Raw genomic sequence first — 19,328 nt, forward strand, 5'->3', positions numbered from 1 at the left:
ACTATTAGAACGTCTAATATTAAATATAATATGAATTAGAAGAGCCATCTTATATTCGTTATTTAATAAGGCATTTACTTCTCTCATTTAAGTATGAGAATATGAGTATTTGACGTCTTTAAAATTAAGATTTGAGAAGTAATTGAGAAATAAAAGCGTTAAAGTTTTTTACGTTTTACTGTGGATGCATTACAAATTACATTCATTGTAATAAGAATATCTGATGGCCAACTTTTCGTTGCTATCAGTACAAACGTTGACGTTATTTTCGACGATGCCTCGTATTGTTCCTTCTTACGACATGGTCGGGGGTTTAACCGAAGCACGAATTGAAATTTGCTAGCATCTGTGGAATGTCAGGAATGCCATCGTGATCCTGTCGGTACCTAAGAACTGAGAAGGTTGAGGTAAAGGTAAAGCGAAAAGGCGAGTTCAACGAGATTACATCGTAGAATTTAATGCTCTCTTGTATTACCAAAATCTCTTCCCACATTTTCGCTTATAGTCGATTTATATGACTCAGAATATCATATCAAGTACAAAATTCCATATGCTTGCATAATTATAAAGATTTTGGAATAACCAAGTGATCTATATAAATAAAAAGTGTCCTGTATCAAGCAGAAATATTTGAATAATTATAACATTTTTCAGGCGATCTATGCAATAAATTTTGATTATGAATAAAAACAATTAAATGAATATAAAATATTTTTCGTCGCAGTCATGTTCCATATATGCTGTTCTACTCACTATTTTTTCTCTCTTGTGATCTACACATTATATCTACTATTTTCTGCGTTTGTCAATTATTTAATAAAAAAATTTTTTTAACGATATAAACACTTGTATCTTTATCTTTTAAAATCTTAATTTACATAGAAAATCGTTTATGTAGAAGAAACCATCATCACATAAAATTGAGTCAAACGGACCCATAATACATTTAAATGAAATTCGAACCGTTTCAAATGTGAGACATTTATGGAATTGGGACTTTTGAAAAGCACATTAGAAAAGTCATGAATTTATCAGTCGTTATAACCGAATTGTCAAACGACACGTTGGCTAAGAGGCGCAAGAAGGCCTGCGAAGTCACTCGACACGACGCAGACGTCTCGTAATCCTTGTCGACGTCACTTCATAGCTGTTAAGACCGACGATGTTACAAAGACGGCGTAATGTGGCTCGGGAGTCGCTCTTCAGCCAAGATGTGGCATTAACAGCGCATTTCTTGCGCGTCTGCGAACTCGTTGGATTAGAGCGAGTGACTTTTACGCGACGATTCTGCACGCATAACACGAAGATGCGGAAGGATGTTCTGCGTCAGGCAACGTACTCTAGTAGTAGTTATTATTTAGGTAACAAAGCAATAAGAAGGAATTTAAAATATTTTAATATTCTCAACGGAAAATGAATGATGAGTTGAGAACAAATTATAAATAAGGAAAAAAAAGGAATAGACGGAAAGAACGATTTTGCTGAAATATTTAAAAATTTAGCTATGTAAATACAGATTTGAAAATAATTTTGGATCATCAAAATAATTACAAAAATATACACATGTTTAAAAAAATTTTCTTTTAGAACATAACTTTTTTTAAACTATAATATAGACTATATTATAGACTTTTTTACAATAATTAGACAATTCTTTCCATGTATAAAAGATAGGAGAAATAAAACAAACCAAATAGAATACATAGATAAAACGTGATAGGAGAAATACATATATTTAAAAAATAATTATTTGCAATAATAATATCTGTGTGTGTTTTGGATTCATATAGTAAAAAATTTTTCTCTGCTCGATTGATGGAGAAAACAAAGAAGGAAATGCCGTGTTTCGAAGAATCGTTAGCGTTACGTGCAAGCGGAGTTTTAATAATGGAGAGCAGAACTATCGTTCTCTCATTCGACATTTAACCGATCTCCCTTTTCGCCTTTGTCGCGTCGGCCCTTCTCGCAGAATTGTTTTTCCCCATTTCACGGTTACATCTCTGCTAAAGTTGTAGCGTGGATCAGCAAAACTCAAAGCATTCTTCTATATCGACAATGCCTCCTTTTTTCTCTTTTCTTTGTCCAAGAAGAATCGGAGAGAGAAAATAATATCTTTATAAAAGTCAGGGCAGCAGTGGACTCGACAATAGTTCTTTGCATTCGTGAATGACAAACAACAGAAGTTACAAAAATGTATGTTTGAAGAAACTTTCCATGGCTTTTTCTAGAATAAGACCATAAATCTTTTTACAATAATTATATATATATATATACTTACTTATTTATTCTGATTTAAGATTAACAATTTTTTTATATTTATTAAACTTGTGTTAGATCTTTATATTTTAAATTAGCATATTAGTAGCATAGTTAATAATGCATTTTTATCATTCAATTTATTTATTGAAAAAATGTTACCATTTTTTTTTTAATGAAGAAAATATATATTTATAAGATAACTTCAAGTTTAGATAGTTTATTAATTTGTATTTGACTTAAATTGTTTTTATAATTAATAAAAATTAAGATATATTTAAAAGAAAATTTTTTTATATTTTATTTACTTAAATAATTTTTTCCACCAAATGATAACTCTGAACTTTTAAAGTTTATATAAATTTCTGCTATTCTTTTAAAAAAGACAAAATAATTTTGATCGTTCTTTCCGGTTCATTAAACCAGTTCTTTTACGTTTCTCGACACTTGTGGATTATCCAGCAAGGTCCTCGGAAATTTTATCGCAAAACAATGTCCGAGTCAAAAGTGATACTGTACAGGTGAATTCGCCTTTTCCTCGCGAGTAAAAGTACTCGAGCTAGATAAAGCTAAGTATGATAGTAAAAACGGCAACACTCACTGTTCTAGTACATTCTATGTTTTTATTAAATTCACATTATTTAACAAAAATGTTTTCATTATGGTTTTTGAAATTGCACGAAAAGACAAAAACGCGCAAAGATGTTCAAGCATTTTTATCTTTAATACTAACACAATTTAACTAGCCAAACGTAATTTAACGAATTGTTAATAAAAAAAGTTAGAAGCTACTTGGATAATAAATTATTTTAAGAATTAATTACCCAGTGAGAAATAATAATGGAATCGACATCGAATCGACGTCGAATTAATATCCATATATTCAACATTGATTTCATTATCATTTTTCACTGGGTAGTTATCATTGATAGCATTTTTGAATTAGTCAATAGCTATTCTTCAATCAACATAAGTAAATGAAGAAGAGAGAGTCATAATCACTTAGAGGATTTTAGTGTCTAATATTTTTGCCGAATTTTTATAAGTTCAATTAAACTACGCATTAATTATTTGTCAGTATCCTTCATACACAAAGTCCTTTTTTAATTAAAGCTAAAGTACGTAATATCACAAATTAAATTGGCAAGTAATTTAATAATATATACTAATGCTAAAATAAGTATTCTAAAACACTAAAGAATTTATTGTAAGAAAATATCATCCTGTTTTAAAAATGTTCATTAATATTAACATTAAATTGTTTGTCAATGAAATTTATATTATTGATAATAATCCCAGCTTTAGTTTAGGATTGTATTTAGGAACTGATAAATAACCGAAGTGCAATTTGCTTGAACTGGAAATTGTACGAAAACATTTTTGCATCAAAAATATTTTTAGTCACCAAGACCCGCCTTGATCGAATATGGTCTTCACTTATTTGTGCAAAACATTTTTCGGTTGAATTTTCATAATTTTTTGTAATCTTTTCAATGTTAGACGTAAGGTAAATTTGAATAATTCACAAATAATTGAAAGAAATTTTGCTAACAACATCGTTTTTTCACCGTTTATGCATAAAATTTGTTTTCCATTTGTGGCGTTAAATTGAAATTGCTCGGTCATTGCACTCGCAACTGCGATTGTCGATGCCAAACACGCCGGAAGTCGACTTTATGGCAGCTGAGCGTGCGCGCATACGGTGGACGAACCTCAGGTCGAAAAGAGGAGCGAAATTGGAGCGAAAAAAGAACTGCAGAATAAAAACTAAAAGTTACGGGGCGGCCGCGAGACCTGTGCCAAAAAGGGTTGAAAGCGCGACGTGAACGCGCTCTATTCTCTTTCTACTCGCTTCTTTCTTTTTTCGTTTTAATTTCACGCCCGCGCCAATTTTCGGGCTTTTCGCAAGCGCGGGAGGTCATCGGCGTCGATTTATTATGTCACGCGAAAAGGCCGGACAAATCGCTGAAAATCCATTCTCAAAGAAGATTGGAGCAGTCGCCATTTATACCTCGAGCTCAACAAATGCGCGAGTAATCAGAACAAGATGTGGCCATTACACTTGATCTCTATCGAATGGAATATTGAATACTCCGTAATTCAATTTTAGATGTCTTTATGGCAATTTCATCATACCGTTCATTTTCAACAATTAAGAAGAAATTCTTTATGTGAACAATTGAATTGACCATTCCCATCGGGGAAGATCGAGCTTCAGTCTTAATCGGCGCATCGATCACTTTCTAGCGGATCGCCTCAGTTTCTGGGCATACTGGATGTACCTTAATGAAATTAATGGTATCAGTAGCAGTCGTACATTGCCGGTTAGCCAACGTTCTCGACAATGACGGAACCTAGTTGGCGAAACAACTTCGATAAAGCTCTGGATTCGTTCCGACAGTGACGAATACGTAACACGGACGTTTTGGATTTAGGTTTCTACGTTCCATATTTTATATCTCCTTTCTTTATACTTCTTTTTCCTTTTCTCTTCCTTTGTTTTTCGTTTTGTATATATTTACATCATTATTTTATATTATCTCATTACTTTCTATTTTTATTGTATCAATCTTTGTATCACTTTATATATATATATGTATTTTTATTTATTATTATTTTAGGCTACTTTTTAATTTACATTTTATTGCATACATTACTATTTGCCTTTTAAGAAGAGAGTAAACCTTATTCTATCATTTTGTGTCTTGCTTTGATTATCATTTTCCCTCTCGTCCTCGATGTCTTTCTCTGTACTATTGGAGCATCTTAACTCGTTGCAGTACCGATTCGATACTAAGCTCGTCTACTTGGTAAATGCCCTTTCGTGCGCCATTCGGCACGGACGTGTACGTACGTAATCGCCTTAGAATCGCCGATTCCATTTCAGTGCTTGCTGGAACAGATAGCTTCCTCGGCGAACTAGCGTTTCAGAGATCGATTCCGGAGTCTGGAAATTTCCTCCAAATTTCTAGATTCTCAAATCAATGAGTCTATGATATCTGGAAGATGTCTTACAATCACAGATTTTACGGATAATAATTTATATTACATGCAGTATTTTATATCCCTGATTTCAATGATTATAAGATTTATTTACAATATATTAATATATATTTTAATGATTTAAATTATAATCTTCATCTATGAATCCGAGCTTTATCCAATTTAGACCGACGCGACGGTCGACCTTAACGTTTTAGCCAGAACGTAATTCTCCGGTGAAGACGTTGGAGAAATTGAATCGCATCTGACGTGTCTGCGATGATCGAGCTTGCGGATAAGCTTGCACCAACGATGACAATTTCTAAATCCCAGCGGTATTAAACGATAAATTTCTGATTTATAGTCAACGCTGTGTCCAATTAAAGCAGACCAAGAAAGCGCTTCCATTTTTATCTACTGGCCACGTAATCTACCACGATTAATAATTTCACCGTACGTTCTTCGCTTAAACTATTATTAACTGCCTCTATTTATTCCGCAAACTTTTAAAACTATATATAATACTTATGTATCATAAATTGAAAAGTGTTTTTATCATTATATTTTGACGCATTTCGCACACATGTATAAAGTAGGCGATAAAGAACGTAAAAGTCTCGTAACTTTAATCTTGTTTTGTTTACAGAAGATGGGCTCGGTGCACGGCGAAGAGCTTCCATTCGTCTTCGGGGCTCCATTGTGGGTGGAGGGATTTGGCCATTTTCCGAAAAACTATACGAGACTGGAAATGGCACTCTCGGAGAGTATCATGCAGTATTTTGCGAACTTTGTGAAAACTGGGTAAGTAGATTATATAAAATTCCATCACACAATCTAATCGGTAAAACTTACAAGAGAACCTCTCCAAGTGTAAAATTCTGATTTTAATGAAACTTTCTATATATATAGATTACATAAACAGATAAGATTAGAAAAAATATCAAATTGCAGTCAATAAATGATTTTAAGAGATGAAATCATGATTTATATGTAAATCAGTTTTTCAACCCTCATGTTTCAAAAACTATTCGAAAAACGTTTTACACAAAAGTTTTACAATAAAATTACTTCTATTTATCATAGTCAATAATATTTTTAAAAAGTAATTTTTTAAAATTTATATTTTCAAAATTATTTTTCATATTATTAATCTATGTAGATAAAAGTAGATAGAAGTAACTTTATTATAAAATTTTATCAACATTTTTTGGGATATCTTGAATAGTTTTTGAGATAATAAAAGTTGAAAACTGCTTTACATATAAAGGATGATTTCAAACCTTAAACCGTTTATTGGTCGGAACTGATTTTTTAAATTCATCTATTAATATAATCTATGTGTATAAAAAGTTTATTAAAATCAGAATTTAACATTTTAATTAGTTCCTTTGCTAGTTTAAAACTTAAAGAAAAAGGTTAAAAAGACAGTGTATAGAGATTTTAGTGATTTGATGATGCAGTAATTGCAACTTTGTTCGCCATGACAATCTCGTATTTTTTCCAACAACCAGAACGTTTATACTTACTCTAAAAGCGAATTTTAATTTCCACTTGCGAGCATTATTGAAATCTGTCTTTTTTTCTTTGAATTAATCGTACCTTGCACGCACCACTTGCGGAATCAATTTGTGATGGAAAAAAAAACCGCCGAAAAATCTAATTTTCCATATTCATGAATGAACCAGAAAGTTCGCGTTGAAGTGTGGAAGAGGCGGGAATATGTCATAAACGTTATAAAGAGAAAAAAAATGGTCACGTCTGGTGAACAAAAATTAAAATGTGAAAATACTTTTTACAATTAAATACTATATGATTAATTATAAAGGGATAATAAAGAGCTTTTAATAGAATATAAAATATAAGAGAAAGAGATGAAGAAAAATTTAAAAGGATTAAAGAAGAAATTTCATGTACAAAATATTGTTCTTGTCGTTTATAACGATTTCAATATTATGTATATTTTTGCGCAATATCGGAATCCACAAATATTTCACCTCAACAAATACACATACACTCATATCATGCGTATTAGTAATGCCCCGAAAAACCTAGTAAATATTCAAAAAATATATATGAAATATTCATAAGCGCAAACATAAATTCGTCCAAGTTTTGCGATCAATAACGTGTTTGTTTGCCAAAATTTTATTTTTATTGACAATCTGTTACTCTGATATATATATAATATGCCCTGCATTTTTAGCTGTTTGTTATAAAAAATTACACTGAATAATTTTTTTATTTAATTTTACACTGAAGATGACCTAATCTTATTAGTCGAAACGTTTGTAATTGGCGATTGACATATACATTATTTTTCGTACAACTGTGTCGGCTCTCAGTGGCTTTATATTCCTTTATAGATTTAATCTTTGGAGTGTTTAATTTTATCTTGTTTAATTTTAATTTTAATTGTTATTTGGCGCAGCCTGAAATATACATTACGAGAATTATTCATATTTACATTTTCATTCATTTTTTAATTTTATTAATTTAATATTTGGCATACATGTAATCAAATTGTTGAAATTATGGATTAATCTTAATAGAGAGCGTGTGAGTATATATTCTAAGATTAAATTCTTACGTAATTGTAAATCACAATTCACATCCGCAACATCTATGTATTAAATAAATTTCTAAACTAAAATTTCATAGTCATATGTTTAAAACGATTGCGAATAATAAGTTAAATGGGCTAATAATTAATTTAATTAATCTCAAAATCTCAGATGCTTTTAACCAACATAAAGCATTAAAATATAAAATTTACAATATCACTAAGCATATTAAGAGAGAATTACATACAATATTTATAGTAACTCTTTCCGTTCTCAATTTTATTCGTTGAATAAATAGTATAATGGAGATATAATGGACAGAAAAAGATTGTACAAAAAATTATTTCGTCTAGAAATGAATACAGATAATTATTTTAATAATGACAATATAAAATATTTTTATACTATTAATAAAAATAATGATAATCAAGGTAACGATAACATATTGACATATATAACAAGAAGTTTTGTTTTGAACAACCGGTGGTGTCTTTAGGTACCACAATACATGAAATTAACATTAATTCCAATAATTTTAATCAAAGTGAGTACGATATCATGAAGCTTAATGAAAAATGATTCATAAATTTATCGAGCGTCAATTTTCCGTCAAAAGTCCAAAGGTTTGTTACAATAAGAAGAGAGATTTTGTCTCCCTCCTTGCAATCTCGATCACCATCAAATATATTAAATATATAGACAATAATCTATTAAAATTAAAATGTAACAACAAAACTTCGCTTAGAAATAAATTTTAAATCGTAATCCCATCAATAAATTATTAGATGAATTATAGAAAATGTTAAAAACATAGAAACAACAAGATTTTATATCTGACTCTACATATAATTTTCTCAATTCTACGAATTCAACATTACCGAGGGCAATATGCGGTGCCAAAAATTCATAAACCAGGCAATTCACGTATAATATCGTCCATAAGTAGTCCGTTATACAATCTCGCTTTTTTTTTTACATAGCATTTTAGACCATTGTCTGGAAAAATGTAACCTTTTGGTTACATTAAAGCAGCTTTCAATTAGTTCAAGACTTAACTTCATACCAAATTATCACAAGACCAGATACTTATTTCACTTGACTTTTCGCCAATGTATCGATAGATTTACAAGTTATTATATTAAGAGTATTGAACAACAAAGAGTATTGGATGAATATAGAAAGTAATATCTCTTTGCCTAAAATGGAATTGATGAAAGCAATTAACTTTATGCTCCAATCTACATTTTTACTTTCAACGAAAAATTCTGCGAACACTCGTATGATGTTCCTATGGAGTCTCCACTTTTCCCGATAGTAGCGGATTTTGTTATCTAGAGAAACCTGCTCTTGAGAGTTTTACCATTTTCATTGGGTTTCTGTGAAATATGATGACATTGCACTGTCAATACATGAATCGATTAAATTTTATTATGGAGAGAGGCGGCGAGAGTTTGAATTTTCTAAATAATAGTAATCTTAATAAAGAAGAACGATTATTTGATATACGATTGGTATCACAAACCCTCGTTCTCAGCACGGTATCTAAACTATTTTTCGTGTTACCTGAGATGCCATAAAATGAGGACAATTATTGGGTTTGATAGACAGGGTGTTATTAATCACAACCAACTTTTCATGAGAAAAACTTTAAGTTACGTGCCTTCAAGCAGATAAATTCAAGAGATTTTCCAAAAATAACAAAGTGGTTTGTTTGGCTTACGTAGGAATTAAAATATATTTAATACATTCATAAAAGCACAAAAGGACAAATTGCCGTCACTGATTACATTTTAATGTGATATACAAAATTAATTGTCAAAATTATTATGCTTCCTATGTGGGCCAAACGAAACGGTTATTGAAGATACGTATTAAAGAACATCAGAATCACATAAATAGGAACACCACACAATACTCTGTAATAACAGAACAAGAATTGAGTACATGATTTCGATTGGAATGGACATCAAAATTTTAGACAATAAACAAGAGTTAAATAAGAGATTAATTTCGGAAGCGATTCATATAAAAAATTAAATGAACTTAATATGCAAAATGATAAACGGAATTGTTGGATTCGTTACATAATGATTTAATTTAGAGAAAATGAATATGTTCTTGTTTTATAAATTTGTAAAGTCGATCTCTGTTGGTATTTATTTGTTTCCATATTTTATAAGTTATAAATTTGTATCGTCGAGATTACGGGGGTATTTATTCCATTTAATTTTCATACTTATAATCAATTTTAATACTTTGACTACGATTAAAAGTTCATAAATTTCGTACATTAACTCGATTTTAGTTAAATGACTGAATTCTTGTTTGGGTATCCAGCTAAGTACAAAAGACAATAATGAAGTTCTTAATTTTGGACAACAGCCTAGCGATGATTCATTGACAGCATTCACCTTATTGTGTTACAACGCATTAATTTTGATTCCGATGAATAATTGTTACACTGAAGATGACCTAATCCTATGAGCGAAACGTTTGTAATTGGTGATTAACATATACATTTATTTTTGACTACACGTACAACTGTGTCGGCTCTCAGTGGCTTTATATTCCTTTATAGATTTAATCTTGGAGCCTTGTTTAATTTCAATTTAAAAAAAATATTAATTATTGAAATATAAAATAATTAAATAAGAATACTAATATCATTAGCATGATTAGAGTTAATTGTAAAAATTTATGAATGTAAATTAATAGCATTTAATTTATGAGTTTCCACATTAAAATTTTTACTATTCTTAATTATTAATTTTAAGAGTTCAAAATTTTTGAAATCTAAATAAGTACAATAAGGATTTAATAATTTCAAATCTAAAATCACAATAAAAATAAAGTTCAATACAATCTAAAGTTTGCTACTTTAGGAACTTATTCAGGATTATAGAAAAATTGAACGAAGGGTCTTGTAGAATCGCCTCCAGATATAGTTGTTTTATCACACTGAGTTAGTTCTCGTGTATTTACGTGCGTACATATGCGTGCGTGCGTGTACGTGACTCTCGAGGCTGCAAATGGAATATCGATGAAGATGTGAGAAATATTTTACACAGTGAAAATTCTCAAGGCCTTGCCCTTATTTGAGAGCCATTGCGTCTCTTCGGAGACCAAGGAAATGGAACCTGTCTACCACACGAACATTCTTTCGCGAAAAGAGGAGAGACTGCATTTTTTCCAGAGTAAAGGTAATACCTTTGGAGGATATTCTTTGACACTTTCAGCAGTGCTGACTGACCTGAGTTTTAGATTAGAAAGTTTGCCTCGTTATTTTTTAATACAAAGTCAACATCATAAACTAGAAGGACTGGCTTAGAAGTGAATTTATTGAAATAAATTTAATTTTAATTTAAACATAAAAAAATATTTTACTATTTTAGGAATCTGAAAAACTTATCGTATATTACACCAAGTTAAATTGTTCTAAGAGCAAAAATTCTAAAGATATAAATATCTAGTAATTTTCAATTATATGATCTAATTGTAAGTCACACAACAGCAGTTAAAAGTCAAAGAATAAAATCGATTGATATAAATATTTGTGGAATATTTTTCATCGAGAATATGCATTAATCGCGTGGTGAAATACGATTATGTCCGGGATAGTTTGTATTCCCCGTATACCACATTCCTAACTATTGATTCGGTTTATACTCAAAAGACCTGGAACATCGATCTCTCTTGCCTGAATCGACGATGCATCGTCGAAGCGAATTTCACGTCGCTTGGAGCGACGACGAGCATTGGAACATCGTCGGCTCGTTCCAACGCTGCTTTTGCATATTCATCGAAAGGACGAAGGGGTTAAACGAACTTTCGCATATGTCGCCAATAACTTCGTAGTTTCGCGGTAGACCCCCACACGTGGCTTAACTCCAGCAAGAGAGTGTGTCTGGAACAATGTATATCGACACGCACGTGGTGTGTATTCGGAAACAGGCAGGCGCGTATATATATATATATATATATATATATATATATATATATATATACATGCTAAATCGAACGTACCCATAGGTTTTTATCTGAAATTTCCTCGTACATTATACGCACACACATACGCATACATATATATATACGAAATGTACAAAGAGAACAAGTACATTACTCAATTAAAATTGAAATGATAGGACAATGACATAAAAAATAAAATAGTTGGAAAATTTTTCTGGAAAATTAAAAATTTTTAATTGTGCTTAAAAATTCAAGTTCACTTTTCAAGTAAGAGAACGAAGTAGATTTACAAAGGTATTTTCTATATATGCATTATTATATAAATCATAAAGATATTAATTGAAGTTGAACGTTGTTGATAATTGTATAAATTTTTAAAATGCTCAGTCATTAATACATTTCTCTACCATTATCCTATTAATATAAGATAATACACGGATACAAGTCAAAGTAGAAATATATATTGATTCGAAATTCTCCGTTACTAATATAACACCTTGCTAGGACATTCCGTATAAACGTCAACGCGCAAGCACACCCTGCACGCGATCACGCACGGAGCAATGTAGTTTGTCTCACGTAATTCCTGTGTGTACGTGACCACGTCTGAACTCGAAGCTCAAAATTACTCGCATTGTATTATACATGACAGTGGAGAAGCGTTGACACCACCAACCGATCCGATTGGTTAATACGTGACGTCTCAGAGTTCCTAGTTTAGTTCGTAGTTACTGCTAAGTCGACGGATGTTAGCAAATCTATAGCCGGAATATGTAGTTCAACCACAACATACCGCGGAACCTTCCTTTCGAATAAATACGATTTCTGCATTGTCACGTTTATGCATATAAATGAAAAAGAACGTAATCAAATTTTGCCAGGAAGACGTGCACGAAACAAAAGATCGTTGAAATCTGCGGCGATTAAACGCACGTGAGTGCATCTCAAAACGACCAAACGTTTTTCATCCTCCCTCGTTTGCTTTTAAAACGTTAAATAACGACGAGGTGGACAGGAGGATGCTCTCAGCGGTTTGAAAAAATGCGTGAGCAATGAAAACGACCCGGTGATTTCGTCTGCGCGTCGACCCGGATTATAAATCATCGCTCAAATGCTCATTTCGGCCGATGAACGCGGCAAATGTGATTCAAAATAAACATTAAAAATCCGTTTCCGCTTCGGAACCGCGTTCCATCGCACATTTTATCGGTGAAGTGATGGCGCCGGGTGTACATGCATATACACGTAAAAAGCAAATTTGCGTCAGAGAAAATCCTTGCAAAATGATTCCCAATTTTACGCGTTATCACCATTCTCTTGTTCGATGTTATAACTGAATCCTTAAAAGACAAATGATCATCACTTTTCTTCACAGATATGAATTATACTTTCGATTATCTGCAAAGTCCATAAAATGTGTCGGTTCCAATTATTAAATCCATTAACTTTTGATAAATGTGACTATAGATGAAAACGATCCAATTTAATGGTATAAATTTAAGAGAGTTGGTAATTTAACAAAAATTATTGAAGTAAAAAATATTGATATAAAGAGAGAGAAGCAAAAGGAACATTTATATCTTTTAAGTGAAGTAAAATATTTAATTTCATTCATATATTTTATATAATATTTCAATACACTGTATATTGAAATATATTACATATTTAGATGATATACCAAATAATTAAAAAGCTAGATATATTGATAACTAAAGAAATTTAAAAAATCTTTTTATTAAAAAAATAATGTAAGAAAAAGGCTCAAATAATTTAAAAAAATTAATAATAAATATAGGACTACGAGCCAAGCAAGATCTTAATGCTGCGTAATTATGAAACAAAAGTTTATTACAACATACGTTCCAACCCTAATTGAGTCATTCTCTATGTAGAAACTAATACAGTTTTAAAAAAGCAACGACATTGAGAATGATCCAATTAGGGTCGAAACGTATTTTATAATAAACTTTTATTTCATAATTACACAGCATTAATACCTTGCTTAGCTCTATATTTATTATTAATCTTTTTATTAAGTCTCTTAATACAAAAGAGATGTGTCAAGTAGATTAATTTATATTTTTCATATTATCATATCTTAAAGGTTCATAGTAATTAGTCATATTATAGAAAATTAAATATATTCTATTAGATGAATTTTTCTACGTCTTTAACAACTCAAAAAATATTTTATTTTAAATTAAAATTTATTCAAAATGTATTTGATATTACCTTAAAAGTTTTTTTCTTATTCTTTTATTTTCAGTTAGTTATAAACTGAATTACAACCTGCTTAGAAACCGTCAAACCTTTGATATATCGACGATGCCTATGCCTTAGCAAAGAGAAAAAGTTTCTGGATTTCGAGTAAAGTTTGACGTTTCCAGACATAACACGTTTTGCGGAACAAAATGTCTCCCAGTAGGTTTTTGTAGGAAAAGACTTTAAAACAAACTAATAGAGAAACGTCCAACGAGAAAGAACCAATTGCAACGTTGTTAGTTTATCGAATGTCACCACAGCGGCATTTCTTCGAAATTGCATTCCCCGAAACGATAAAGTTATTTTCTGTCGCATGTGTTTTTATCACAAGTAAAAATTCACTATAGGCTTAGAATCTATCAAAGAATAAAAATTGGATTAAATTATTACCATCAATATTAAAACATTATATCCAAGGTTAATACCTCAAGTAGCAAGATTTCGTCACTATAATAACGGTTTAAGAGGATGCTGAAGCCGTATTACCGATAAAACTAGCATTTTTGACGTTTCTAAATTCCAAATTTGGTAGTGACATTTTTCATTCATTTGTACTTCATTTGTTACTTATTATAATGTCGTTGTGTCTCATTCAAACGCATCATCACACTCATTCATCTTTATCTAACATATTGCAACGTTATCTCTTGAAAGAGCAAACATCTACTGCTACACACGATTATTGCTTTGTTTATCATTCCGAGTCTTAGCTCAACGTTTTACACATTATTTGCAAATCGATATAAATCTTTCTTTTTAAGTTTTTAATCTTAGTTTTATAAACTCAGTATTGTTTGTGCATGTAATACGCTTAGTACTGCACTATTGTTTGATCCATACAAGCTATAAAACTTTTGTATCAAGGAAGCATCTATGTCAGGTGATAGCTTAGGTTCTACGAATTGAAAAAAAATGTAAATTTTTAACTTTTTTTTCGATTTTAGTATAAAATCTATAGTATATAATCTATTGCTGCATCATCAAATTTTACGACTACTTTAATCTTGTAAAAGGATTTTTGATTCCGTTCAGTAAATTTGAAGATTTATATCAATCTCCGAAGTCCCGACAATTTGTCCATTCCAGCATCCCCTTAAGATCGTTTTTTCGTTATTTAATATCAATGGATTAAACATACAATGACATAAACAGACATTGTCTCTTCGTTTGGCCAACATACGATGCATCGCAGTTATTGCAAACAAATCATTGATACCTTCTTATATCCTCCTTCGAACCATACAACTTTTTTTTTTGAAATATTTTTCCGTATCTACCATAGTTTTCAAGAAATCTTAATGCATTATTTAAAATGAAACAAAGAAGTAAATACTATGAAGTAATACTATGAAGTAAAAAATATGTAGTGTCATTTAAAAAAATTAGGATGACCTTGACTTTTTTCTTAAAAAAGAATATTGTGTAATTTTTTAATATTGTAATTTGTAGCCGATTAAAAACTGATTAACTTTTATTTAAACTAATTTTTGTCAGATCATCGGAAGTGCTGGAAAAATCGTGATCACAGTTTCGTAACACATCCTATATAAACGACTTTTGACTCAGTTTTTCTATTATTTCTTAATACTTCATTTCTTATTACTTCATGATATTTAGTCGTTTATAACAATAGACGCAGTAAACATCGTATTTATACCATTTTAAAAATGGAGCTTCCTAAAGAGCATTTTTGACATGATTTGTTTTTTAATCAGAAGAAAACTGCAGCTGAAGATCTTAAACTCAGATAGATTGTGATGCTCCATTAATTAGACGTGTAAATATTGGTTTTTTCGATTTAAAAGTGGTAATTTCAATATTAACGATAAAAGCTGGAAAATGCAGATTTGTAAGCATTATTGGACGAAAATCCAGCACAATCCACGTCAGAACTTGCTGGAGAATTAAATGTTGATCGTACAATAGTTATTAAACGTTTACATAATATGTTGTTTGAGTAAATCAGTTTTTGAGAAAAAAAATCCTCAAAACTAAATCACTCTTCTAATGTATGTAAAATTACATATTGTATATTTCTCGTCACAGTTATTCCATAATTTTGTTATCATAAGTATCACGTTCTTGTGGTTTAGAATTTGATTTGCGACCTATGACTTTATTTTTATGTTTTTTATGACGTGATCTTGACGTTGATATTATTGATTCATAATAAATGTTATATTAAAGACACCTTGCTATTTGGATCATTGAGATAAAGTAATTAATATTTAACAAAATCTAAAAATCTAAAATTCAGCGTTTTAATAATCTAACGATACAAAGAATTTTGAGATTTCGAGATCAAATACACTCAAAAATCTCAAGTCACACAAAAGTCCTACGAAAACTTCAACCAAGTCATAGACGGAGCATCTTCCTCTTTGAAAGATCAAGATGTTGCTTTGAAAAGACGGGATCTCACAGAGAAAAAAGCGGATCGTAATCTATATAGAGATATCGCGTTGTCTCTTTACGGAGCTTTGTACGATGTCAGACCAATCTACCACCGGGCGCAATCTCTACTCGAATGCCCTCTCCATTTCCATTATTGGTGAGGAGTTGCCCCGCACACACAATGGCGAAACGATTGCTCTATCCGCCACGTCCTCGGATCTACAGGGAGTCCTTAGAAACGTGTGCGGTACTGCAAATGCCGGTTCTCTATCAGGAATTTAATCATACACGCGTAATGTAACGAAATTGCAAAACTCATGTACATGTGAGCAACTTTTAGCAGTGTAAGTGTATTGATCCGCGTGAGGGCATTCACGTGAGCAAATTTTCCTGATAATTATCGCAAAAATATATTATTGCCAAATATTGCTAATTATCAATGATAAATGAACGAAATCGAATTCGTTCTGTTAACTAACTAACCTGAGTTCCACATAGTCGGGAAAAATATAATTATCTACAATATGACCCGAGATAAATATTAATTGTCTGTTGACTGTGCACTTTAACTTTATCATTTTCGCATTGATTAAAATGGTACACTGATAGTTTAATAGTTATACAGTATCTTCAAAAGTTTCAATAAATGCTTGACGTTCTGGATACCCTTTTATTTTTTATTAAATGTACATTTACTGAGTTTCGGATAGTAAAAATAGATACACGAAAATGTAGAATTAAAAAGAATTATTTTAATATAATAAATAGTAGAAATTTTATAATCTCTGTTAGTCTTTGAAAATCGCTCGGCGGATGTATTGCTTTAGAGCGAGAGTTCTCCTCTAAACTAAATCCTAATAAATTTAATTATATTATATATACTATAATAATATTTATACACGTACAATCCTTTATTTACCATTTTATATTGTTCAAATAATATAATAAAATTTTATTTATTAATTGTAAATTTATAATATATAGATATTTCTAAAATATCGACTTTCGATTGTTTCAATAATTATACGTTTTTGAGCGATTCGTATCGTATTATTTTTTTTTTGTTAGTCCAAAGGGTCAACTAAAAAAATCCTACGAGCTTTTGCTTGAATGTTAAATTTAAAAATTTGAGAATTTTTTTATTCGAAGTAGTCATTTTTTGCTAATTTTTCCAATAAAATTTTTTTGAAGCATTGTAATTAATTAAAAATAAAACATTATTTATTCGATACATATTTATCTGTCTTTGTCTTCGAGGTATAAATTTCACACGTTTTGAGCTAAAAAATATTTAGCCCAGAGATATAGTGTGACAAAGTTGCAGAGTTTCACAGACCCTGATGTAGCCAGGAAGGTAACCAAAAGTAACAATGGCGTGCTAGAGTTAATTTAAAATGTGAAAACAATTTTTTTTATTTTTTGCCTATTTATTCTAAAAATTTCAGTAGTTCTTGAAACTTTTTAATGGTGCTGTAATTTATACAAGATTGAATTTTTGATTTGCATAATATATCAAATTATGACTTTTCCTAGAATACTAAAATTGCACCATGTTGACAGATTTGTAAATTAACACGAATGTAATTTAAATTAGTGTGTCACTTAATTTTCTATCCTTCCTTTCATCATGTTCGCTTTAACATCAGTTGAATTCCATATGACATGTTGGATTGGCACTAAAAACACTCACGACACATCGATATAATTCTGTGCATAATCCTGTGACGTAATCCTGTGCGGTAATCACGATTAAACTCGAGTGATTAAATGCCGTAAATCTACTTCGAGATGATCTGATAGATATCGCTGCCAATACTACCTGTCCATAACAGCCGCGTAAACTGCAATCGATATTTCGCACTTCGCAATTAGTGTCGGATATGTAATGTCTGGAACTATTAGATAGTTGAATCAATTGTGCTTACTGTTTTTTCCAAAGCAACATGAACTACTTTGATCGAAAGAAGTTCAACAAGATTTATAAAAATTTTCAAAATGTTGAACTTTTAAGATCCTAAACACTTTAATATGTCTTTGAAATGTGGCTCTACTAATTCCTTTTTTAAATTTTTAGTTCCTAATATTTTTAAATTTTTAAGAAATTACATGTAATTAAAATATGCAAAATCTTGCTGATTCTCGTAAGATAAATATAACAATTCATTTCGCAATATTTGCATGTTTATTGCTTTAAAGTTTTCCTCCAACGTTTTGTCATATAATGACGCGATTTGGAAATAACAACGGCCATCGATCACGTATTTATTATCGGCCAGCGGAGCGCGCAGTTTATCATAATTTTACAGCAAATAGAGCCGTCCATACCATCACACGTCGTAATTCAGGCTTGACTGACACTAACTCCATGGGATTATCCCTTCTGCTCACCTAAACTCGCATCCTACACCGGTATCTATCTTTTGGAATGACTTTGAGGTTTAATCGGTATTGCCGGAAGCCAATGATTAACGCATCGATACATGAAACAGTTAGTTTTGGTTTACGAATAAAAGAAAGTTTAATACACTACGTACCTACATACGAAGACCTCACTTTTTGTGATAGTTTTATGTGTAGTCTGTTATATTATACTAGAATTTCATTATTTATAATAATTTAAGTAATATTTTGTCAAATTTTCTTTATATAACATCATAGCTAGTAAAAAACCAAATACAGAAGCTGCAAAAATGTAAATACGTTGGTATTTTGGATTAATTAATGGCGCATATGGAACGCGCAAATTAATTAATATCTATATTTCAGTTCTTCTGAGTAATTAAAACAGGTGCAACATCCGTAACTATCGGCTTGAATAGCCGACGGCAAATAGATGAATACAATGTGGAATGGTGTAAACAATAATTTAGCATAATCATCGAGAACTAAACAGTGAGACCGTCCAAT

General features: G+C 30.8%; 1 protein-coding gene across 2 annotated transcripts in view; it reads left to right on the forward strand.

Moving 5' to 3' along the window:
- Positions 1-19,328, forward strand: part of NLG-4 (neuroligin 4) — a 269,767-nt gene that overhangs the window by 192,631 nt on the left and 57,808 nt on the right. For both annotated transcript variants that reach the window (XM_087415318.1, XM_087415319.1), the window contains exon 9: positions 5,885-6,039. In XM_087415318.1, coding sequence (XP_087271444.1) covers positions 5,885-6,039 — 155 coding nt within the window. The remainder of the gene's footprint in view (positions 1-5,884; positions 6,040-19,328) is intronic.

Source organism: Acromyrmex echinatior, chromosome 17 (assembly GCF_024713525.1).
Source record: "Acromyrmex echinatior isolate Ae372 chromosome 17, ASM2471352v2, whole genome shotgun sequence".
In the NCBI taxonomy this organism is placed as follows: Eukaryota; Metazoa; Arthropoda; class Insecta; order Hymenoptera; family Formicidae; genus Acromyrmex; species Acromyrmex echinatior.